The 25,938-nt window shown below is 43.4% G+C and overlaps 2 protein-coding genes across 5 annotated transcripts in view; both read left to right on the forward strand.

Annotated features, from left to right (window-relative positions):
- Positions 1-406: 406 nt before the first annotated feature.
- Positions 407-5,899, forward strand: ATP5MC3 (ATP synthase membrane subunit c locus 3). The gene is made up of 5 exons (XM_082210279.1): positions 407-529; positions 644-747; positions 2,278-2,355; positions 3,375-3,571; positions 5,655-5,899. Exons 2-5 carry the CDS (start codon positions 706-708, stop codon positions 5,767-5,769), a joined length of 432 nt encoding a protein of 143 aa, XP_082066405.1. The 5' UTR covers positions 407-529; positions 644-705; the 3' UTR covers positions 5,770-5,899.
- Positions 5,900-8,365: 2,466 nt separating this feature from the next.
- ATF2 (activating transcription factor 2) overlaps positions 8,366-25,938 on the forward strand; it is a 45,075-nt gene continuing 27,502 nt past the window's right edge. The window contains exons 1-5 of one of the 4 annotated variants that reach the window (XM_082197254.1): positions 8,370-8,525; positions 9,331-9,472; positions 19,413-19,487; positions 20,042-20,111; positions 24,757-24,853. In XM_082197254.1, coding sequence (XP_082053380.1) covers positions 20,064-20,111; positions 24,757-24,853 — 145 coding nt within the window. In that variant the 5' untranslated portion in view covers positions 8,370-8,525; positions 9,331-9,472; positions 19,413-19,487; positions 20,042-20,063. Of the gene's footprint in view, positions 8,526-9,330; positions 9,473-19,412; positions 19,488-20,041; positions 20,112-24,756; positions 24,854-25,938 lie in introns of all 4 variants that reach the window. The other 3 variants (XM_082197253.1, XM_082197256.1, XM_082197255.1) reach the window with 3 other exon arrangements.

Consider the following 25,938-nt stretch of genomic DNA (forward strand, 5'->3'; position numbering starts at 1 on the left):
TTATTATTATTATTATTATTATTATTATTACTATAGCATTATTACAGCATTATTATTATTACTATAGCATTATTATTACAGCAATATTATTATTACAGCATTATTATTATTATAGCATTATTATTACAGCATTATTATTATTGCTATTACAGCATTATTATTATTACTATAGCATTATTATTACAGCATTATTATTATTATTATTATTATAGCATTATTATTACAGCATTATTATTATTATCATTATCATTTAAAAAGCGGGTTTTTCCTTGTCGATACAGCTAGCATTCTTTCCTCCTTTTATTCCTATCACAACATTATGGATTAAAGTCGCGACGGAAGCGAGTTTAGGAACGTGTCACGCGCCTCCTTTTTAATTCCTATTAAACTTCCTCTGCCCCCGCCCGCCCCTTCTCATCCGGGCGCTCCGCCCCTCCGGCGCCTGCGCGGAGAGCTCGCAGTCCCTTCGACCTCTACCGCTGCACCAGCTCAGCCGGAGGAGCCTTTGCTTGCCGCTGCCGGGTTCGAGGTAGGCCCCGGGTCCCCTCCTTGTATCCGCCTCCATCGGGGAGCTCAGCCTTCCTCCCGCTCCCAGAGCGCTGCCGGCCGGACTCCTAAAACTCTCCTTTCTCCTCCCCTGCAGCGAGCCAGACGGCCCAGACCCGGGACCCCCCAGCCCGTTGCTCCGCCCGCCCGCCCGCAGCCATGTTCGCCTGTGTCAAGCTCGCCGCCGGGTCCCCCGCCTTGGTGAGTTGGCAGCGGGGCCTGCGCATTGGTCAGAGTGGGTCGCTTCCCCCTCTTGCCCTTGATTTTTTTTTTCCTTTGCAAAAGGTTGGGGGCGTTGATGGGGTTTTTTTTGGGGGGGGGGGAAGGATCTGGACTCTGGGACAGAGGCGATCCCCGTTAAGTCATTCATTTGGAGGGCATGTCTTTTTGCAAGGAGTCATTTGGAGGGCATGTCTTAACGGTGCTTTTTGCAAGGAGACATTTGTCTCATGCCTCCCTTCTCTGCCCTCCATGCTGCTTCCTGGGCTTGCTTTCCACGTCTTATCATCGTTTCATGCATAAGTTGAAGGACGGTGCGGCCCTCCTTGCAAAATGCACCCCCCCCCCCAGTTGGCCCACTGCTGCAGAAAGAGGGTGGAAAAACTGGGTGACCTTAAAAGCAAGTAGGTGATCCAAGGGCAAGAACAGGCCGCAGCGGCCTCCCAGCCATTCATTCATAAGGCCTTTCCTCTTAATCTGTGCTTGGAGGGCTAGGCCGCTAGGGTGAATTGACAGGTCGATCTGTCAACCGACAGATCAACTTATAATGCGGAGGAGGGGTGTCGCCGGATTCGCTGGGAACTGGTTTCCTGGTCTGGGGGTGCTTATCTGAGGGCGCTGGCTGGTCTTGGGGTGTTAGATTGCTTGGTTGCCCCACATAACGAGTTAGGCTGAATTCGCCAGGCCTGTCTTTTAATGGTTCTTAGGATTTAAATATTAGAATTGCTTTTGCAGACCTGTAAGGTCTGGAGTGACCTGAAGGTCATTGAGCACAGCAGAGTTGCAGCACTTTTAGGCAATGTGTGCCAACGTTACAAACGACAGTGTGCTACAGGAGCTCTGAGCTTTCTTAGTGGTACCTGTAGAATGAAGGCAAACAGGAATTATGTGCCATGGGCTTGTTTGCTTGAGATGTTGCAGACAAGGGCAGATAGATAAAATCTCACCTGGAAACACTTTCCCCACTCTTAACCTGCCTCTGAAATCTGTCCTAAAAGAAAGTTAGTCACCAAAGATGAGCTGTCTCTGAAATCTCGCTGTTGGTTATGGCGTTAACACTTGATAGCATGGGAAGGAGAGAAATAGAGGAGATCCTTGCTTAGAGTTCCAACTAGATCCTTATCTCAACAGCAAAAACACTTTAATACCGTATGGGAATACAAGGTTCTGATGAGCTGTGTTATCCAACCCACGTGTGCCAAAAGTGAAGGTCAGACTTCAAGAGCAGTTTTTTCTTAGGGGCAATGACTTAGCTGTAGTCATTATAGTAAGCATGACTGGAGATCAAAATTGTGCCTTTGCAAGTCCTGATGAGCCATTGATGAGCTTCATGGAATAAGAATTTTCCTCAATGGATGGACTTACCGAACTGTGATTGTAAAAAGAACTAAATGCCAGGAATCTAAAAGCTGCTGGGATGTTGTGTAGTTATTGCTTTGAAGGCTATGGTTGCAGAGTTTTGTGAGAGTGTCCATTACTTTAACACACTTCTTCATCCTCCCCCTTTCTCAGATGCGCACTGGATCAAGAATTCTGTACAGACCAATTTCTGCAACGGTGTTGTCTAGGCCAGAAGCTAGGACTGCAGAGGTACCTTAAACAATTCTGTAGCTTCCTAAATGATCTGGTGAGCCCATGTGTTGTTGCCTTGTAATAGTAAAACTTGCCACAAAGTGTCAGATTTTAGTTTTTGACAAACACATGCTGCCTTGTGTTTAGTGTCCGGACTTGGAACAACACAGACCTGCAGCTGAGTATGCGTAGTAAAGTGTTTATTTGTACTCTTCTTCTGAAGGAGCGTCTCCACCCCCAGACACTAAGGTCCAGCGCTGAGGGCCTTCTGGTGGTTCCCTCGCTGCGAGAAGCCAAGTTACAGGGAACCAGGCAGAGGGCCTTCTCGGTAGTGGCACCCGCCCTGTGGCACACCCTCCCACCAGATGTCAAAGAGAAAAACAACTACCAGACTTTTAGAAGACATCTGAAGGCAGCCCTGTTTAGGGAAGCTTTTAATGTTTGACAGACTATTGTATTTTAATATTTTGTTGGAAGCCGCCCAGAGTGGCTGGGGAAACCCAGCCAGATGGGCAGGGTATAAATATTATTATTATTATTATTATTATTATTATTATTATTATTATTATACCAAGGATCTTGAAGCTGCTTATATTTTGGTTTGTTTCTAAGTGGTCTCCAATCTAGGTACTGCTCAGAGTAGCTTAGGTTCTGCCCCACCCCCATATGCCTTCAAGCCATTTCGTGGAAAATGCACAGTAGATGGCTTAAACCTGTCTTGCAGAATTTCAATCCGGTAGGAATAATTCTTCCAGGGCTGTGGGATTGCGTCATGCTGTCGATGGTTCCTGATGGGCAGAAGTTGTTAGGGACATCCGAATCATAATTGCTTTGGGCACTTTTCCCCGTGGTTCTTTTTAAAAAAAAAAATCTAGGAAGAACCTAACACTTTGAAAATCTTCTCACTCACCTGTCCAAAGAAATGTGTCTTAAAGCTCCCCTTTCCTTCCCTGCTATAGAAGCTTGTGACTTTCGTAGTACAAGCCTATAGCAAATACTTGTGCCAAATGTAATCCAATTCTTCTTGTTTCTTTCAGGGCAACACAACTTTCCTTACTGGTGCTCAGAACACTGGCAGTCAGCTAGCACTAAGGGAGTTTCAAACTAGTGCTATCAGCAGGGACATTGACACGGCTGCCAAATTCATTGGTGCTGGTGCTGCCACAGTAGGAGTGGCTGGTTCCGGTGCTGGTATTGGAACAGTTTTCGGGAGTTTAATCATTGGCTATGCCAGGTAATGGTCCTTTATTTCTAACTTTCAGCATTATACTGAAAGGGGTTCAAGTTACAGCATTATTTTTTTCCAGGTCCAGGATACCGTAGCTTGTTCTGCTCATCCACATGGCACAGAGCCTGGCTGTGGCTCCCAGAGAAGGCTGGAAATAACTGTGCAGGGCTTCTGCCAGCTCTGCAATTGTCTTCTCCCTGGGATTAAGGAGGAAAGCTCCTTAATACTGGGGACAGAATTGGGTGTGGATGGAAGGAAGTTTGTCAGAAAGGCTGTGCACTTGCCCCAAGCGTAAGAAGGAGTAGCAAATTAGACCTGTCAGGAATTTGAAGACCTTGGGGCTTGTATAAAGTAACAAAGCATAACTCATTCTGTTTACTTAATGCATTTCTTAACTGCCGTAGAGCTGAAGTTAGAAAACTTTTGCAGTCGCTTAGAAGACTCTTAAAAACCTCTACGATCATTAAACAAGCATAGAAACAGCAGCTATGCTTTTTATAGTTAAGTCGGAGTTTAAGATGATCAGGATGCTTAGCTGAACAGAAAGATCTTTGCCGTGTGCCTAAAAGATATTGTTGTTGCCAGGCAAGCCTTCTGAAGGGAGCAGTCTACAATTCAGGTATTGTTCATGGAAGGAAAGCCTTCTCTTACAACAGGGGTCAGCAATTTTTTTCAGCAGGGGGCTGGTCCACTGTCCCTCAGACCTTGTGGGTGGGGGGGTGAACAAATTCCTATGCCCCACAAATAACCCAGAGATGCATTTTAAATAAAAAGACACATTCTACTCATGTAAAAACACACTGATTCGTGGGCCAGATTTAGAAGGCCTTAGTTTGCCTACCCATGTCTTACAACTTACCTCTGATAGAGGTGGTGGTTGGGGCAGGACATCAGCCAGTTATCTCAACACGTGGGCAGCTTGATATGGGACTAGACACCTCCTGTATTGAGACCAAGGAACTGGCAGAGATGAAACTGTTAAAGCCATTTGAAGTTTTTCTTTTTTAAAAAACAACACTTTTGCCTCATCTTGGTCCTTAACTAAATGTTTACAATTGAAACTATTCAACTGGAAGTGGGAGGTCTTTAAAATCTCTCTCTCTAAAATGGATTATAGTTACTAGTGCTGATGGGGAATTGCATGCATTAGGGGAATTCTTTAATTTTCCAGTTCTAAACTTCTTAAATACTCTTCTGGATTGTATAATAACAGCATACTATGTCAGTGGTTTTTGGCCAAGATAATAGATTCAAATTTAGGTAGAGACTGTTGGGAAACTGAGCAGGAACCACACAATGTCACTAACAAGTTTGGTGGGTATAACTTTTCATGGGAAGAGGCAGCTGAAATTACTAACTCTTGTGGTAAGTCTTGTGTAGCCACAACATCCCACTTTCTGAGTAGCTTTAGGGTGGTTTTTTTATATATTTTAAAAGACATACAGCCTTTCATTTCAAATTATGAGACGGAATAGTAAAAAACACATTTTAAAATTGCAATACAAAATAAAACAAAGCCATAAAATTAATAAATAAAAGCAACTGGTGCTAATGACCAACAAAGTTGTGTTAAAATAAATTGAGTTTTAGTAAGCAGTGAAATTACATAATTGCTGGTGCTTGTCTTTGTTCAGAGCAGGTAGAGGGGACTTTTGGCCCTCCATATGTTGGTGAACTACTGTTCCCATAGTCCCTGGCCACGCTTGCTATGGCTGATGGGAGTTGTAGGTAGAACTATCTAAAGGTTTCCCCACTTCTTCCAGAGGAAATGTTAAGACTATGCACTTCACATGCTTACACCTGCCAAATAGCATTGCTTTCAGCAACAACCACATGGTTCTCAGCCTTTTCAGTCATTTGAGCTGCTGGTACTTGGCCGAGAAGTCATGCTGAAACTTGTGTAAATTATTGTTTAGTTGCTGTGTAATAAGCCTTGCACACAAACTTTTTTTATTAAACCCTTTGTGTAAGCAATTTGCTCAATAAGCCGGTAACTTTTTTTCCTCGGCATAGGTTATAATATTGATGCATTTGGTGAAAAGACTTGCTTCAGAATAAATGCAAACATGACTTTTATCTTTTATTTCAGAAATCCTTCACTGAAGCAGCAGCTATTCTCATATGCTATTCTGGGATTTGCCCTGTCCGAAGCCATGGGTCTCTTCTGTCTGATGGTTGCTTTCTTGATCTTGTTTGCCATGTGAAGAGATCTGTGTGTAACATTGGCATTAATGAACTACAATGTGATTCTGTGAACCTGGGTTCGAAAAATGTTTATCATGGAATGTATGCTACTTCCAAAGCAGCTTAATTAAAGATGGTAACGAGTTTAAACTCTGCCTGTGTCATGTTTGTGTTTTGACTTTGTCAAAAGTTTTCCCAAGCACTGCAAGGTCTAAATTTATACCTTAGAAGGGGAAATCCAGATCAGGGAAATTGAGACAAACTCAGTGCAACAGTATTCTAAATCTTGACAGATCATATTATACAGCTTTATCATGCAGCGAACCTGGCTTCCATAATTATATGTTGTATTATGTCACAAAGTTATGGAACTTGCTAATATATATATATGCATCTCCATAAAAGCAAGCTACCTGCAGTGCTTTAGTAAATGTAGGTAACTTGCCCCTAATTCATATAGCAGATCTTGGACCTTGTCCTTTTATATGTATTCCAGAGTATTCATGGACCTTACAATAAAATCGTCTGCGTCAATGAGAGGTTCAGTCCAAGGAAGTGAAGATAATCAGTAAAATACTTACACTGTAACATTTTATGAATGTTTTGCTCAGGAACGAGGAAGATCAGTAACCACTAACTTGTCTCTAAATAGAAACCTCAGTACTGTCTAGAACTTGAAGCTATCATTGAACATTATTAAAATTCTCACCAATGTAGTGAATGTTGTTGCAATCATAAGGATCAGTAGTTCAATGAGGGAATTTAAGCTGTTTTCTTTGGTGCTGCATGACTTCTGTCAAATGCAAATCCAGGCTAAATAGGACCATCTGGAAAATTAAGATTTAGGTAGGTAGCCGTGTTGGTCTGATGCAGTTGAAATATATATAAAAAATTGTCAAGTAGCACCTTAGAGACCAACTAAGTTTGTTCTTGGTATAAGCTTCGTATCTGAAGAAGTGTGCATGCACACGAAAGCTTATACCAAGAACAAACTCAGTTGGTCTCTAAGGTGCTACTGGACAATTTTTTTATATATTTGGAAAATTAAGGATGCTCAAATTCTTGGAATAGCTTGGCTTTTGTTGCTTTGCTGCTGTCTGGCCTAGAAATAACAAGGAAAAGCTGGAATTTATTCAGATAATCATTGACAGGTACTGTCTTTCCTAGGGCAGTCACCATATTCTAGAGACCCTGCTGCAGAAGGCAAAGAAACAGTGCTGAAAACGCTTAATGTTTTCCAGGTGTACAGGTATAAGGATGTACTTGCCAGCGCCTTTTAATTATGCAGCTGCATTCAATAGGAAATTCATAATTAAGGATGCAAGCAGCACATCAAATTATAGTATGCAGTAGTTGGGATGGGGGGGTTAAGTTGGGATGGGGGATTAGGCTAAATGTGAGCTGGTTCAAATACTGGCCGTGGTGTTTAGAAAGCCCAGCACCTTCACAGCCTTATCCTACTTGAAATACAGGAATATTGCTGAACTACAGGCTTTAGTAAAGATCACTCAAACATCAGGGAATGGAAGTAATAGCACTTAAATGCTTATAATGAAATTATTTTTTGAAAGGTGATTTCAGTCATTCTGGTGGTTTCTGTTGCTTTTACTGTTTTTGTTTTAAATTTCCACCTGTTACACAGTGCTCTTGTGTATGTTTGTTTCCAGCCAAAGCCTCTCCCCATTTTGGAACCATAGAATTGTAGAGCTGGAAGCATCAGCTAGTCCAACCCCCTGCAATCTTGCTGAGACCTTGGAGAGCAGCTGCTTCTCAGGCAGAACTAGGCTAAGCTGGCCACTAGTTCCACTCGCACCACTTAGCTCAGTGGGTTGAGCAGAGGACTGTTAATCTCAGCGTGGTGGGTTCGAACCCCACACTGATCCCTGCATTGTAGGGAGTTGGAATACCAGGGTTTCCCAAACCTGTCTCTGGCTGTTTGGGGACTACAACTCCCACCATCCCTGTGCCTAGGGATGATGGGGGTTGTAGTCCAAAACCAGCTGGAGACACAAGTTTGGGAAAGCCTGACTAGACAATCCTCTACTGTTCTAAGGCAGATTTCTATGGGGGAGGGGGAAAAACGTGTCCTTTCCCTCTTGCAAGTACTAAGACCAGGCACCCTCAAACTCGGTTGGCCCTCCAGCTGTTTTGGGACTACAATTCCCATCACCCCTAACCACTGGTCCTGTTAGCTAGGGATGATGGGAGTTGTAGTCCCAAAACAGCTGGAGGACCGAGTTTGGAGATTGCCTAAATCCAAGAATCCCACGTCACGTGTACACTTGTAGAAACCAAAAGCCTCTTCATACACAATTCAATGGGCGAGTAACTCTCCCGGCCTGCTGCTCAGACTCAGAGCTTCTCGCGCAGCCGCACGGAGAAGGCGCGCGCGGCATATTGGGGGGGGGGGATGGCGAGCGAGAGGCTGACGAGCGCGCTCGGCTGTTTCCGGACGGAGCTTCGGTCAGCGGCCCCGCCCTCGCGGCGCCCAACGACCACGTGTCAACCCGCTTCGGGCGCCAGTGCGCGCGCGCGTGTGTCTTTTCTGCCCCTTCCTTCCACAGCCCACCCTCCCCTCCCCGACAAAGCTCCTTGTCACGTGACTGGCTGCATCTTTTCCTACGGGCGTGTTGGTGGTGGATACGAGGGGAGGGGGTCCGGGCGGAAAGAGAGCGAGAAAGAAAGAGATGTGTCAGTGAGTTCCCGCGAGATGTGACGGAAGCCTGTGGGGGACACGGGCGGCTTTAATGAGCGGCTTTCCCGGCGGTCGTGAGGGGTGAGTTTTGTGTGTGTGTGGCCTTTTTTTTTTGAGGCGGGGAGGGGATGGCGGTAAACGTAGGAGGTGGAGAAGCCGCTGCCTCTTTCTGTGTGTGGCCTTACCCGAGCCTGGGCTAGGGGTGGAAGTCGCCGGGCCCTGTTTTGAGGGGAGGTGGGGGGGGGGAGCCTGGCAGGCTGAAACATGGCGCCGCCGCCGCTGCTCTGCATAGAGAGATCTGAGCGGGGTGGGTGGGAATTTATTTTTTGCCCCCCTTGGCCATAGAACGCCGCGAGCTCTGGAAAGCCGTTGCTGGCCGCCACTAACTGTCACAGAACGGCGGGGGGCGAGGGGAGTAGGCAGACCGAATTTGGCTCCTACCATTCGTTTTCTCCCCCCCCCCCCCGTTTCCCCATTGCCCTTGGTGCCGACCACTCCATCACTTCCCTGGAAGGAACGTTGTAAAAGAGCCTGACACACACGCAGCGCCCGGTGTGTTGCTGGAACAGGTCACAGTGGAGGGGTTTTGTGGGGGGGGGGAGTGCAGGGAAGCGCTTGCACTGCAGAGAGAAATGTACACACACACACACACACACACACACACGATAGTTCTCGCTGATAGATGGTGCCCTGAGGCCTGGTCTCTCTCTGCCCACCCCCGTTTTTCTCTTTTTTCCTTCCCCCTCTCCTCCACCCCATTTCCTCCCAATTGAGGAAGGGTGGATGCTGAGGACACCTGCGAAGTTTCTCCTTAGGACCATGCTCCTGTGGAAAGTTGGTGGGTGAAAGCACGCAATACCTTCCAACGTTTCTCCAATGAATGTAGGGACATCCTAAAGGAAAAGCGGGACGTTCCCGGATCACAGCAGAAACCAGGACAGCTTTTGTAAATCCAGGACTGTCCCTGGAAAATAGGGACACTTGGAGGGTCTGAAGCATACACAGCTGTCCCCATCCGTTTGCTGTAGGTAAATGAGTTCAAACAGTTACACTTAGTTGGGGGGGGGGTAAAAAAATACTCAGGCATGTGCATGTACCTATTTACCTGCTTAGGTTTTGTGCTCTCCAAAGCAAAGTGAAGGAGGGCAGAACTTCAGCAGCAACACATGGTGTGTTCAGGCCCAAATGTTGCTTTCCCTGAAGCTGCTGAAGTGTGTTGTGTTGTGTTGTGTTGTGTTAGAGAGAGATCACTAAGGGACTGCTGGTAGGCTGCTACTAAGGTGACTGCTTGCTGTACCACAAATCTTAGTTATCAGAGTGTTGTACCACAAATCTTTGTTATCAGGCTGTGTCTCATTCCACATTTTAGTTCCCTGATAGGTAGTGTTTGATAAAGTAGTAGTGGTAAGTTGCGTTGTGGTTCTTTATAGTCTACTGATAAAAAAGCAAGGAAATTGGAGACGCCTCTTTTGTATTTGTTTATTTAAGGAATTTCCATCCCATCCTTCAGCCAAAGAACATTTACTTCCTGTAGAGCAGTAAGAAAATGACATGCCTTGCCTTCTGACTTAAAATATGCAAAGCATCTGGTTTTTATTGTGTGAAGTTAGCATAATACAGCATATCTCAGTTTAAAGTTTTACAACCTTGGTATCTCAAAACAAACTTTTTCTGTAAGTTGCTTCATTACCACTATGATGCGCTTAGGTCAGGTGTATTTGTGTACATTCTTTACCCCATTGCCCTTAATATAAAATAACTAATTCTGCATCTCCTGTTAAATCTCTGAGGAATTTTTTGGGGTATATGATTCTGGAGTATAGGAATATCTTTATTGAATTGTAGAATTCTGTCTTCAGTTTTTCCATTCAGATAACCCACCTCCTTGTTCCCATTGGCTTGTGGTAGATGATTATGGGATGGGAGTTTTCTTTAATTTCAAAGCTGCTTTTTTTAGTAGCAGCATAAACTAACTATGGAACGAACACACAGAACACATACACAATTATTTAGTGTTCTCTAAAGTGTAAGGTGATTGTTACGTTATAGAGCATGCGGATCATTCTGATTGGATGGCCAAGATGCATTCTGTAGATATAGATAATTCTGTAAATCAAGAGAATAAGTAGATTCTCAAACTGGGATTGTTGACACAGAAGAGTGCGGATGTGTTTAAAGTTTCAGAGAAGCAGAGGATCCTGAGCCAAGCAGATTAATACATCCTAGCAGAATTCTGGAATTGCATTCACTGATGTCTCCAGGGAAGAGGCAAGACAGCCTTGCATGAGATGATTGGGCTGATGGGGACAACATGTTTCAGGAAGCAGGTACTTTTGTGCAGCAGCAGGTTTGCATGTCACATAATTAAGGAAAATTTCTCCTTGTGTGTTTATATGGGAACAAATACTTGGTGCTGGGCATGTAGCTGGGAAGTAGCAAGAGCAAGTTTAGAGAGATGTCTTGGCTTAAAAGGTTTTAGAAACCCTGCCAGAAACAAGCAGTTTATCATGGCAAACAGTTTTGTAACTAATTGAATACAGTGGTACCTTGGGTTAAGAACTTATTTCCTTCTGGAGGTCGGTTCTTAACCTGAAACTGTTCTTAACCTGAGGTACCACTTTAGCTAATGAGGCCTCCTGCTGCTGCACCGCCGCCACCGCGCAATTTCTGTTCTCATCCTGAAGCAAAGTTCTGAACCTGAGGTACTATTTCTGGGTTAGCGGAGTCTGTAACCTGAAGCGTCTGTAACCCGAGGTACCACTGTACTTTATCAAATGCATGTAGCACAATAACACCTGAAGTTGTTATAACTGTGGTCATATAAGACACTAGAGGAACTTGCATACGTTGTTGGTGCAGATGACATGGCAAACCTCAATTAATCAAAAGTAGAAGCAAGGGCTTCTGAAATCCTCCCAGTCATTTGGGAGGAGGCTGGGGGAATGACTGTTGCTGAACAAAGTGACAGTCTGCCAGATTTTATCAGGAGGTTCAGTTCTTTCACTTGTAGCATGAATTAGGGTGGCAGGTTTTTATTACACCTATTGATTAACTTATCAATGCCACAACAGTGTTTGTGTTATCATCAACACTGCTTTGTGAATGGTCACTGTTAATAGCATAATTATTTCTGCCTTTGCTTTCCCGTTTTCCTTACTGTTTACAATCCAGTCCCACCCTCAAATGTACATGTGGGTGTGCATGAAATAAATAATCAGGACAGTACTTCATGCATCAGAAGAAGTGGACTCTATCCCATTAAAGCATATACCATAATATTTGTTTAAGTCTTCTGGGTGACACAGTACTCTTTGTTTTTGCTGCAGTAGACCAACATGGCTGCCTTGTGAAAACAATTAATCTTGGCTAAGAGCACCGTTCCCCAACCTGGTGCCCTCTAGAAGTTGCTAGATTACAGTTTCTATAATCCTTGACTGTTGGTTATGGTGGCTGGGGGTGATGAAAGTTGTATACTCCAAAATATCTACCACACCAAGATGGGGAAGCCAGCATTAACAAAAGTATTGATACTTGTAAAACTGTATTTTAAGATATAAAGCTAAAGTTTATAACATTTGCTGAGCCTTGAAAGAGTTTTGCTTAAAAATTGTGTGATAATCCACTTCATTGATTTTCAAACTATGTTCTGGGAGAACCTGAGGCTTAAAGAGCTTATTAGCAGTTTGTGAATGCGAAGAATGCTAAAGGCAAAAAAGTTTTGCTGAAAGGTGGCTTGGCAGCCACTACTCATAGAATCATAGAATCATAGAATCATAGAATCATAGAATCATAGAGTTGGAAGAGACCACAAGGGCCATCGAGTCCAACCCCCTGCCAAGCAGGAAACACCATCAGAGCACTCCTGACATATGGTTGTCAAGCCTCTGCTTAAAGACCTCCAAAGTAGGAGACTCCACCACACTCCTTGGCAGCAAATTCCACTGTCGAACAGCTCTTACTGTCAGGAAGTTCTTCCTAATGTTTAGGTGGAATCTTCTTTCTTGTAGTTTGGATCCATTGCTTCGTGTCCGCTTCTCCGGAGCAGCAGAAAACAACCTTTCTCCCTCCTCTATGTGACATCCTTTTATATATTTGAACATGGCTATCATATCACCCCTTAACCTCCTCTTCTCCAGGCTAAACATGCCCAGCTCCCTTAGCCGTTCCTCATAAGGCATCGTTTCCAGGCCTTTGACCATTTTGGTTGCCCTCCTCTGGACACGTTCCAGTTTGTCAGTGTCCTTCTTGAATTGTGGTGCCCAGAACTGGACACAGTACTCCAGGTGTGGTCTGACCAGAGCATAATACAGTGGCACTATTACTTCCCTTGATCTAGATGCTATACTCCTATTGATGCAGCCCAGAATTGCATTGGCTTTTTTAGCTGCCGCGTCACACTGTTGGCTCATGTCAAGTTTGTGGTCAACCAAGACTCCTAGATCCTTTTCACATGTACTGCTCTCAAGCCAGGTGTCCCCCATCTTGTATTTGTGGCTCTCATTTTTTTTGCCCAAGTGCAATACTTTACATTTCTCCCTGTTAAAATTCATCTTGTTTATTTTTGCCCAGTTTTCTAATCTGTCAAGGTCGTTTTGAAGTGTGATCCTGTCCTCTGGGGTGTTAGCCACCCCTCCCAGTTTGGTGTCATCTGCAAATTTGATCAGGATGCCCTTGAGTCCATCATCCAAGTCGTTGATAAAGATGTTGAATAAGACCGGGCCCAAGACAGAACCCTGTGGCACCCCACTAGTCACTCTTTTCCAGGATGAAGAGGAACCATTGATGAGCACCCTTTGGGTTCGGTCAGCCAGCCAGTTACAAATCCACTGAGTGGTAGCATAGTCAAGACCGCATTTTACCAGCTTCTTTACAAGAATATCATGGGGCACCTTGTCAAATGCCTTGCTGAAATCAAGGTAGGCTACATCCACTGCGTTCCCTTCATCTACCAGGCTTGTAATTCTGTCAAAAAACGAGATCAGGTTAGTCTGACATGACTTATTTTTCAGAAATCCATGCTGACTATTGGTGATCACAGCATTCCTTTCTAGGTGCTCACAGACTGTTTGCTTAATGATCTGCTCCAGAATCTTCCCTGGTATTGATGTCAGACTGACTGGGCGGTAATTATTTGGGTCCTCTCTTTTCCCCTTTTTGAAAATAGGGACAACATTTGCCCTCCTCCAGTCTGCCGGGACTTCGCCTGTTCTCCAGGAATTCTCAAAGATGACTGCCAGTGGTTCTGAGATCACATCTGCCAGTTCTTTTAATACTCTTGGATGCAGTTCATCTGGCCCTGGAGACTTGAATACATCTAAACTAGCCAAATATTCTTGTACTATCTCCTTAGTTATTCTGGGCTGTGTTTCCTTTGCTGAATCATTTGCTCCAAATTCTTCAGGTCGGGCATTGTTTTCTTTATCGGAGAAGACTGAGGCAAAGAAGGCATTGAGTAGTTCAGCCCTTTCTGTGTCCCCTGTTTGCATTTCACCATCTTCTCCTCTGAGTGACCCCATTGTTTCTTTGTTCTTCCTTTTGCTACGAACATACCCATAAAAGCCTTTTTTGTTGCTTTTAACCTCTCTAGCAAGCCTGAGTTCATTCTGTGCTTTAGCTTTTCTGACTTTGTGTCTACACGTGCTGGCTATTTGTTTGAATTCCTCTTTGGTGGTTTCCCCCCTTTTCCATTTTTTGTACACATCCTTTTTTAATCTTAATTCAGTTAAAAGTTCTTTAGATAGCCACCCTGGCTTCTTTAGGCACCTTCCATGTTTCCGTCTCATTGGTATTGCCTGACGTTGTGCTTTTAGTATCTCCCTCTTAACAAACTCCCAGCCATCATGAACTCCCTTTCCTTTTAGTATTGTTGTCCATGGGATCTCACCCAGCACTTCCCTAAGTTTTATGAAGTCGGCTTTCTTAAAGTCAAGAAATTGAGTCCTAGTATGCTTGGCTACTCCTTTCCGCTGTATAGTAAACTTCAGAAGAGCATGATCACTCGCGCCTAATGATCCTTCCACTTCTACCCCACTAACCAGGTCATCAACATTGGTTAGGACCAGATCTAAAATGGCTGTTCCTCTTGTTGCTTCTCCCACTTTCTGGACAATGAAGTTGTCTGCAAGGCCAGTGAGGAATCTGTTTGACCTTATGCTCTTGGCTGAGTTTGACGTCCAACAAATATCTGGGTAATTGAAGTCCCCCATTACTACTATCTCCCTTCCTTTTGCATGCTTGGCCATCTGTTCCAGGAAGGCATCATCTATGTCCTCTGTTTGGCTTGGGGGTCTATAGTAAACTCCCACAATGAGGTCTCTGTTATTCTTCTCTCCCTTAATTTTGACCCAAATGCTCTCACTTTGGCTTTGAGGATCTAAATCTTGGATCTCTTCACAGGTATACACATCCCTGACATATAACGCCACTCCTCCTCCTTTCTTGTCTGGTCTGTTTCTCTGAAATAGATTGTATCCCCCCATTATTACATTCCAATCGTGGGACTTATCCCACCAGGTTTCAGTGATGCCTATTATGTCATATTTAGTTTGCTGTACCAAGAGCTCAAGCTCATCTTGTTTATTTCCCATGCTTTGCGCATTAGTGTACAGACATTGAAGTCCATTAATCATTCCCCCGTGTCTCTTATTTAAGGATTTTTTCCTCCCACCACTAGGTCCGCGTGCTGTTTGCTCCATTTGGTCTATGACATTTGGATGATCATCTTCATTAATTGAGAGACTCCTACCTTCAGGAGCACTGTCTCCCTCCCCCACATTAGTCAGTTTAAAGCCCTCCTGATGAGGTTTCTGAGATTTTTTGCAAAAACATTTCTCCCAACCGTTGTGAGATGCAGCCCATCACTTGCCAGAAGTCCATCTTCAAGAAACTGCAGTCCGTGATCTAAGAATCCAAACCGTTCCTGTTTACACCATTTGCGAAGCCAGCTGTTCACTTCCACTATTTTCCCCTCTCTCCCTGGGCCACGTCGTTCAACTGGGAGGACAGATGAGATGACAATTTGTGCATTTAGTTGCTTCAATTTCCTGCCGAGAGCCTCGTAGTCTCTTTTGATCTTCTGGAGGCTATTGCTTGCAGTGTCGTTGGTTCCCACATGAACCAAGAGGAAGGGGTATTTGTCAGTGGGTTTTATGATTCCTTGCAGTCGTTCAGTTACATCTTGGATCTTAGCCCCGGGGAGACAGCACACTTCCCGAGACATCTTGTCAGGCCCACAGATCACTGCTTCTGTTCCCCTCAGTAGGGAATCCCCTATCACCACTACACGCCTCCTCTTGGGTTTGGTCGGGGTTCTTCCGTGAGCTGTCCGTTCCAAGGTCGCCTGCACATTCCCTGAGGACTGACTTTGCTGCTCGTCTTCATATACCTGATCGACTGTAATGAGGGAGAGATCCTCAAATGGAGTCTGCTCTTCGTCTTCCATGCTAGGGGAGAGGACCTCAAAGCGATTGTGTATTTCTAAGCAATCAGAGTGAACCCTGGGCCTCCTACTTCTTTGAGTCACGTTTCTCCATATATCTGGCTCCTGTGTTGGTGAACTAGACTCCTTCTCAGGGGAGTCCCCTGTCTCCTCCTTGGTGGAGACGGTGTGCTCTGTTGCTTCCAAGAAGAGCTCCAGCTCTCTAATTCTTTGGAGTGTAGCTACACGTTCCTCCAGTTGCTGGACTTTGTCTTTTAAGAGGGCAATCAACATGCAATTGCTGCAGGTAAAGCTGCCTGCAACCTTTGGCAAGATGGCAAACATTGCGCAGGAATCGCAGGCGACTGCAGCTGTTCCCTCCCCTTCCATCTTGAGATCGTGTCGTTGGGGTTGGCTACAGAGGTCATACTCATACATCTCTTGCAATACCCAACCCCAAGAGAATGTTGTCTGTGTTTTAGGGTGTACGGTTCTTTCAGGTGGGGTGACAGCAAGGCCCAAGAGTCCTAGGATTTTCAGAAATGTCCAGAGCTTCCCTATTTAGACAAGTTGATATAGGAAAAAGTCCCTGAAGGTAGAAAATTTGAAAACCACTGACCTATTGCAGTTTGCAATGCCCCAGTTATTGTCAATATTCTAGTGTATCGGTAGATGAAAATGCTTTCATATGCACTCCTGGTGTAATAGGAAGAAACTGTTCAGAATGGCTTCCCTCAATTATGACATTTCTTTAGTAGTGTCTTTAGGAACGCACTTAAACTGAAAGCGAAATTTAATAACAGATGTATTTCTCAAAGTATCTTGCCAGAAGTGGATATAAATATATAGTGTGTTTGTTGAAGAAGCAGTGATTTATAAATACAGAAATTTCCCTCCTTTCAAAGTTTCTGAATAATTTGTATACTAGCGTCCAAAACTGTGGAAATCTTTCGGAAAAAGTGTATTTTCGAGGTTTAATGGCTCATAACACCACTTTTTAAAAAAAGTAATACCATAAAATACCATCTGGACTTGAGGTGCCATTATTTGCCCTTCATGCAATGAAATACCTTTTTTTTACCCAAGAAAATCTTTACTAAAAACCATTAGAAAGAAAGAAATTAAAAGAGCAGGCTATGCATGGATTCTGCTCCTGTTATCTTCTCCTTGGCCACTAAAATATCGCCTACCTCTGCTTTGAAAATGTTTCTTTTGCGTGCCTTTGTTTTTTGCATTTATGGTGGTCATTGTGCTATTGCTTGGCTCAGGGGCACTATCCAGTGATCTGAAAGAATGAGTTGTACTAGCTATCTTATAGTTTGCTTCTTGGCATTTCATTCTAAGCCATCCTTGGGTTTCCTTCTCTCCTGGAGTAGAAAAGTGAAGTGAGGACTTTTGAGCACTGTGCAGTAATATGTTGTTCATTAACATTAAATCATAATTTAAAATAAACTATGGTTTAATATGATGTGCAAACTGGATAGCTAGTCATTTTATGTGTGGAAGGGGCTGTACTTTTTGTTCTTGTTCCTTTATCTTCTTTAAGAACACATGTCAGGGGGGGAATTTAAGAACTCCTGAATGAGTTGTAACATGAGAATAACAGTTACTAACCCACTCTCAAATTGCCTTAATATCAGGATTTATAATATTATGTAGCAATTGGCTTTCACCAGTGCTGGAATAGAACTTGCCATTTTGCTGGAGAGCCTCTAATTGTTATTTGTTAGAAAGTAACTAACAGTTTCTTTATAGATCAATGTTTCTTCTTAAAATAGTTTTTAAAAATCGCTTTTACTGTGCTTATGCCTTTGGGGATTTCATGGCACGTTTTAGACTTTGGACATTGGTTTTTTCAATAGCAGGCATGGATTACTAAGGTAGCTTGTTCTATCTTCAGGCAGATTTCTCTATCACACTGTGTTGAGCGTTCCATCAGCGCAAGCATTTTAGTTTGCAAGGCAGAATGATCCCCCTGCCCTCCCACTGCAATCTATTACAGGAGGTCTCCTAATCTGCCCCAAGCCTATTGCAGGGAACACACATTTGGGGGAGGCCTCATCAGCAAGAGGAAGTCCTTATTGAGGGCTTCTGCTGACAGGACTTGTTAGGTGAATTCTGCCCATTGAAAGCAATACATTTGATGCTGCATTGGTTAACCAAAGTCACAGATAATGTTGGTGCTGACCTTTAAAGCCCTAAATGGCCTCGGTCCTGTATACCTGAAGGAGCGTCTCCACCCCCATCGTTCAGCCCGAACACTGAGATCCAGCGCCAAGGGCCTTCTGGCGGTTCCCTCATTGCAAGAAGCGAGGTTACAGGGAACCAGACAGAGGGCCTTCTCGGTAGTGGCGCCCACCCTGTGGAACACCCTCCCTTCAGATGTGAAGGAAATAAACAGCTATCCTATCTTTAAAAGACATCCGAAGGCAGCCCTGTTTAGCGAAGTTTTTAATATTTAATGCTGTATTGTTTTTAACACACGGTTGGGAGCTGCCCAGAGTGGCTGGGGAAACTCAGCCAGATGGGCGGGGTACAAATAATAAATTATTATTATTATTATTTGTATCCTGAGTATGACTTCTGCAAATGAAAGAGCTCCTATTAACAGCAGACTATAGATCCATTGAACAATCCTGCTGGTAGAAGGAAAATAGAATTTGGGAGAATATGTTGAACTGAAGTGGAAAGAAAGGAAGGTGGTTCTGATGCACAAGTGGAGGCGGCAGTGGAACATATGCCCGCACTGCCCAGGGCAGGTGCACTCCTGAGGGGGCAAGGCACAGAGGGTGCCCTCCCAGGCACGAGATAGCCAGGAAGCTATCTGGAAGCTCCTGCAGCCAATTGGAAGCTGCAGATAACAACAGCTCCCCCGCCATGGCTCCGAAAGCCAGCGGGAAAAGAGTGGTGTGTGCATGCATACTGGTGCGCGCGTTCCTGCGCATGGCCGATCCAGCCTGCTGACAGAAAAGTTTGCTGACCCCTGCTCTGGATAGTGTCGGGATAGGAGATGAGATTGGATAGTTCAAATAGGAGGCTTGCTGAGACTTATAACTATCTTTAAGGATAAGTCCAGAGTATACATTTTATTCCCTATGAATAGGTTTGACTTTCTCCAGGTTCATGTTTACATGGGCAAGCATAATGTGTAAACAAGGCTTTTATGGATTTTGCCATCAAAGGTTCTATGATTGCAAGCTGGAGGAAGTTCCATCATGATAATAGAATTTACTGCTTTCCATATTCACATTCATCTAGTTCATCATGTTTGCCCATATCCATCATACCCCAGGGATTGTCAAGAGTATTTACTGTGGCAGAATTATTTCATGAACCCACCTCTAGTCTAATCTACCTCATAATGTTGTTGGGAAAATAAATTTGGTAAGGACAATCTTTTCATTAGAGAATGTTTGATTCCAGAGTTAAGGTACAGGCCCTGAAGCAGAATATACCATTCCCATGGAAATCGGGTGCATCCACTCCAACCATTTAAGATATGGTAAAAAAAGAGATAATTTAATAATTGACTTTCCCTTCTTGATTTGCAGAACCACTGTCATGAAAAGGAGGCTATAATAAATCGTTTACCTTATGAAATTTGGCTTACATGTGAAATCTGCCAGGTATATATACGTGTGCATGTTTTAATACATTTATATTTTGTTTTACAACACAGTTTCTGTGAGCAAGTTCCAACATTGTGCCAGCAGACACAATGGGAGTTCCCCTTCCTGTCTTCCTTCCCCCACCTTTTCCAGAGGTTTCCCAACCCTCCATAGCAGATTTGGAGGGATAGTGGAGGTTGTAGAGAGCAGGAGAAGACTCATTTGTGCGAGTGAGCCACCACAGTTGGATATCTTATATTTTGCAGAAATGTTTCCCAGCTTGCCATGCAGAGGAATGTGTCAGATTCAGTTTCACATCTGCGAGACATAAATACCATAAACTATTTGGCTTTCATGGTGTTCCTCACATGATTTTGAAAGCCTCCCTTAAAAACTGTTACAAGTGTTTGTTGAAATACTGCTGCTTTTGAGACTTGGTCATAAAGAGACATTTTATAAGGGGGGAAATACCAATACACACCGACTTTCCTCTTGCATTTGTGGAGGATGTTAGTTTGTTGACTTAGAGCAATTGCCTGGACTCACTGGATATGTTTGTTATTTCAATGTAGGTAATACAAGGACCTGTGGAATATGAGTGATGACAAACCCTTTTTATGTACTGCCCCTGGATGTGGACAGGTAATACATGTTAAAACTATCTGTGTTAGTTAACAGAGAAACATTTGTTATATCAGAGGAAGTAGTTTACATTTCAGTTTGAGTCCTAAGAACATTTTTACTCATTGCCTAAAGATCTGTAACAGTCAAGCTCTGCATGCTTCTTTGCTGCACATGTTCAACTACTTGTTTAAATGGATGGCACTGTAAGCTCTGAAAGCCAACATTGCTTATTTGGGATGGGCAGCAGAGAACTCTGTCACCAAAGCCTCCAAACGAGCATTGTGTGGTGGTGTTACTGACTATACTGAGCACCACACCCCAATCCAGCAATGAAAGCTGCATAGCTTCAAATATCACACATTAATAACTACTTTTGTGAGAGCTCTTGATTCAAGGAGGGGTCAGTGTACAGAGGGTTGGATGAAGCGGGGATAAGAACTTGTATATGATGTCAGCAACTTTTAGAATTGCTAAATGTTTTTTGTAGATGACAGAAAATACAACTTGGCTATGGTATTTCAAAGAAAAATAGAATAATTGAAGAATTACTAAGATCCTCAAGGTTACTGAGTGATTTCTTGAGCTCTCTTTAATTATATATAAAAAAGGCTTGTTGGTATTTTATCATACTGGACTGTTATCTTCATTTCTATAAGGGGATTTCACCTCCCCTTTATTCCTGTTCTGTATGGGCTCTTCTACACAGCCTTTGAAAACCCCATGTTTTCCAAATCCGTTTTGTTTATTGTTTGTGCATCATAGCCTCTGTGGTTCTATACCACTGCTGTTTATCAACTGATTTCACTTTTCCCTGTATGAGGACCATGCATTCTGCTCATTTGTTTCTCAGATCTACTTTCATGTTGAAAACCCCACCCCCAGAACCCTTGTCATTAACATATAAAGTTGAGGACACTCCTTTCTGTCACTGTTTGCAGCAGAAATTAGGGGGAAACATGCACCCTACATTTTCTTTTTCAGTATTTCCATAACATCGTTTGATTACTGCTGCACTCTGACTAAACATCGTTGTTAGCAATGCATTTTAGTGATGCACATCTCTACCTCACCCTACTATCAGCACTTATACAGTATGAAGCCTTGTTTTCCCCAGAGCAGCTATGATGGATGTTTCATCTGCTTCTGAACTTTCCCTTCGTGAGGCTTTGATGGGGCATGACAAGGACAGAATTTTGAGTTTTTTACAGTGCAATCCCAAATGTGTCTATTCAGAAATACAACCCATTGAATTCAATGGGACAGACTCCCAGATAAATACATCCTAAATTCTTGTGAAAAGGATGTAAGGGAGGTGGAGAAAGATGTGTGGTTTGTTCCAGCCCAAAGCCAGGAGTAGGGGAGAGAAAGAGAGAAAATACAGTCATACCTCGGGTTATGAACAGTGCGGTTTGCATGTTTTTGGGTTGCGGACCGCACCAAACCCGGCAGTACCGGGAGGGGTTACTTCCGGGTTTCGGTGCACGCGCAGAAGCACAAAATGACATCTTGTGCAGAAGCGCCGAATCGCGTCATACGTGTGCGCAGACGCGGCGCTTCAGGCTGCGAACACTGCAGGTTGCGAACGTGCCTCCCACGCGGATCATGTTCGCAACCCAAGGTATGACTGTAAGTTCACTGCTCCAATCCAGCTTTCACTCCCTTGCGAAAACTGAGATCCGAGCATCACTTACATGGAAGTTGGCCCCACTGAATTCAGTAGGACTTAGTACTAAGTAGATGTGTGTTTGCCCACAAATAGCTTTGGGAAAATGGGTTTTTGTGGGTGGCTGCGCTACTCTCCTGCAAGTTTGTTTGCCAAGAAGAGCCATAAGAGAGTTGCGAGGAGATGGTGGATTATTGTTGCAGTCCAGTTTTTGCTCTCCTTGCTACGGTTGGAATCTCAGCCCCATTTACCTGGGAGTAAGTTCCATTGGACACACTTCAAAGCAATGAGTGAGCAGGAGAGCTCTTGCAAGTTGGAGGAGTAGGGAGTGAGGATAGGGCTTTGGGTTTGGTGTGCTAACAACGCAGTCAGGCACTCCTACTCATATTGAGTGCAAAGGATCTCCCTCCCAGGTAAGTCCACCTGGAAAGGATAGAAAGTTGCGCCTGGAAATGGGCAGAAGCAGAAGAAAAACGAAGCAGGGAGGAGCAAAGTCTATGTGACGTGGTTGTGGGCACAGCAAGGAAATCCGAGACAAGGCAAGAAACAGTATATGCCTAATGTGCTTCATGGGCATATTATATTGGCATGTGATGAAAAACTGTGATACTCTCGAATGGGGGGGGGGGGAGCAAGTTTTTGCTGCAGGACATCCAAAATGTAAACAGGAGAGGGGAAACATCATGTGGCTCATGCCCCAAAAAGGCAGGAACAAGCAAGTTAAAACCAAGTTTTGAGAACTTGCAGATGAGCCCAGTACATAAAAACATTTTACTGCATCCTAGTGGAAGCTCATGTTGCATGGTCAGTGTTCCTTGTAATGGAATGGCTGTTGCAGTGGTAGAATCTATTTTGGGTATAATCAACTTCAACAGCAAATTAAATGTAGTTTCTTTGATTTTGAAAAAAAGCAACTTCTTAACCTTTAGACTGATTCAGCTACTTCTTTCTGCATTTGAAACTTCTCTCTCAGCCCTGAAGTCACTTTAGAACAACATCAGCATGGTTCTTAAGGCTGTTTGTAGTAGCAATTCTGCAATGTGTTTTCCACTGAGTTCTGTGTTTAAAACTGATTTAATTAAATATCAATGTTACAGAGACAGAGAGAGTAAACTAACGTGCTGCTCAGCTGGCTACCACAAGCAGTAACCATGGTTTGTTCCTGTTTATTTATTTGTTAAAATATTTACCACTTGCAGTTTATGTGAAGGAAACAAACCACAAGCTCAGATTGGGACAACATGACAAGCCAGGCTCTGGCTTGTTTCATCCACAGTGGCAACAGGAACAGGAGAGTAGCACACATCAGTTTGTTTTTAAACTATGGTTTAATGTGACATGCAAAATAGACAGTCACAGCCAATAGGGCTGTTGTACTTGTGTTCTGCATTAAGCCCTTTGACAGCAGAGAAAGCTTTCTGGCCATGCCAAGTCAAGTCCATTGCAAGAATAATACAGGTCAGTGCTAGATTTAAAACAGATTAGCCAGTTTGTGAAAATGGTGTAGGGTGAAGTTCAGCAACACTCATGGCCAGCTATACTGATGGAGCCTTAGCCAATACATTGTAATGCAGTAGCTTAGGAGCAATTACCGTATTTTTCGCCCTATAGGACACACCGGCCTATAGGACGCATCTAGGTTTTTTTTTTGGGGGGGGGGAATAAAGAGGGAAAATTATTTTTCCCCCAGGTGCGGGGCTGGAGCGGGGGATGCCCGAGCTTCCCCCGACACCAGCCCCCAGAACAGGCTGCTATCCACAAGCCTTGTGAGCCCGGCGGGAAGTCCCGCTGGTCTCCCCAGGCTTGCGGATATCTGCCCCCCGAGCTTGTGGGACTGGCAGCCTCCAAACCAGGTCGGGGAACAGCGGGAAGGCGCGCTGCGCCTCCCCGCTGTCCCCCAAGCTTGTGGGGCTGGCGCTGGGGAGAAGCTTCCTTGCTGCCCGCAAGAACTCCCGCCGGGCTCACAAGGCTTGCAGATAGCTTCCTGAAGCCTGGAGAGCGAGAGGGGTCGGTGCACACCAACCCCTCTCGCTCTCCAGGCTTCAGCGAAAGCCTGCATTCGCCCCATAGGACGCACACACATTTCCCCTTCATTTTTGGAGGGGAAAAAGTGCGTCCTATGGGGTGAAAAATATGGTAATATTCAATATTTTAAAATTGGGTACACTAGTTTCACCTTTGTAAATCATTCTATATACTGGACTACTAACAAATGTGAGAAAAGAGTAGGTACGTCAGGAAAAAAAACATTCAGAAATGATCAGTTATTTTTGCATGTTTTCTTCTTTGTTTGAGTCTTGCAGGCTACTTCCCCCCGCCCCCAAGCATTTCATTTTTGGGAAACAGCAACTTTGTATTTTGAAAAATAGAATGGCAGCACTGCTGTATTATGTATAATCTCCAGCTTCCAGCGGGGCGTGCACCTGCATTTACACTTGAATCTTTTAAAAGTTTGTTTCTCAGAAGCTGCACTAAAGAAACACCAAAGTGTTTGTTAAGCTTTGCCAAGTACAAAAATAGGCTTGGGAGTTTGGCATAAGAGATTTTAAAGAAAAGGCATATTCCCCCCTCTTTGGCATTCCCTTGAATAATGTTCTGCCATTAATTGAGTCACTTTGTATACAGACAATCCCATTGTGAGTCTGCCTGAGCAACTACAATATTGATATTATTATTCAGCTGCTCATCAAAACAAGGTTATAGGTGGAGTGAAACCTTTGTCGAAAGCTGGTATTGACCTCTTAGTATTTATCCTGGTGCTATTTAAATGTTGAGGATATCTTGCAGATTATTTAAAAAACAAACAAACAACCTTTTTGTCCAATGAAGCTTACTTTTATCATTTTCCTACTGTACCATCCAGACTTTCATTTAAAAAAAATAATCAGCTGTTAACATCTTGCTAATGGCTTTAACCTGTTATGAAAATGATTTTCCATGTTGTTATCACTTTAGTTGAAATTAAAATTTATAACTATATTTTAAAACTTTTTGCCACAGCGTTTTACCAACGAGGATCATTTGGCTGTCCATAAACATAAACATGAGATGACACTGAAATTTGGTCCAGCTCGTAATGACAGTGTCATTGTAGCTGGTTAGTATATGTTTCTATTAATCCATCTTTCTTTTGGAATGTGCACACATTTTGTGTATTTTCTGTATATGACTCGAACTCTCTAGGCTCATCAGAAGCAACATCAAAAGACTCCTTATGAAATGAATTTGTAAACTGTGTTGTCCTTTACTTTACTTTACTTTTATAAAATTAATCTTCTGGCTTTTACTATTAAATAATGAGCAGTCCAATTAAACTGAAATTCTATTTGTAAGGGTTGTCACAGCAAACCATACCTGGCAATTAGAGTAAGGCACTGATGATAGAAAACACTTACATGCACCACCCTAGTTAAATCAATGTCATATATTTGTAAATGGTTATTGGATAAATATTTATCGGTCATTTTGCTTCTCCGTATAAATTTATCTATAGCATAAAATATTTTTGGTCTCAAAAGCAGTTGGTCAAAGTATATACTCTCTGATCTTTTAATTTCTTTTGCAGTTCCATCCTCTATGGTGATCTTTTCATCTCAACCCCCTCTTTTTAAAAAATCTGGCTGGGTAGCAAATAAAGATAATGTTTTGTTAAACATAAAGAATGAAGAGGAGGGTCTGAAAGCAACTCTTGCTTGACTCTAGGGAATTACATTTTAAGGATTAGCCTATCAAAAGTGCATGCTAATAACATTTATCCACTACTTTTTCCTGAAACGATGGTTCTTCACCAGAAGTAATTACCAGTTTAGTAATGGGTTGCATCCAAAAGTGCCTTACATGAGCAGAAAGACACATGTACTCACACAAGGCTCTATACAAGTTTTGCCAATTCTCCCTTGTTGCTAGACACATAGAATTCTTCTTGCTCTTCTCTGGACCCAAGGCATTGATTTTTCGTGAAAGCCAACACCTGATAGGCAGATACTGTGAATAAAGTACATCATACACTTTTCTACTGTATTGGCTACAGTGGAGTTGATCCTTTGTGTAGTATTGATCCTTTGCAGGCAATGTAAGTACTATATGAAAAGTATCAGGTCACTACTCTGTGAATAATATGTGTCTTGATTTCTGTACACATCTTTAATCTTTAGATGCTGCATGAAGCACAAGCAACAGAAT

The sequence above is a fragment of the Podarcis vaucheri genome (assembly GCF_965113315.1).
Source record: "Podarcis vaucheri genome assembly, chromosome: 1".
In the NCBI taxonomy this organism is placed as follows: domain Eukaryota; kingdom Metazoa; phylum Chordata; class Lepidosauria; order Squamata; family Lacertidae; genus Podarcis; species Podarcis vaucheri.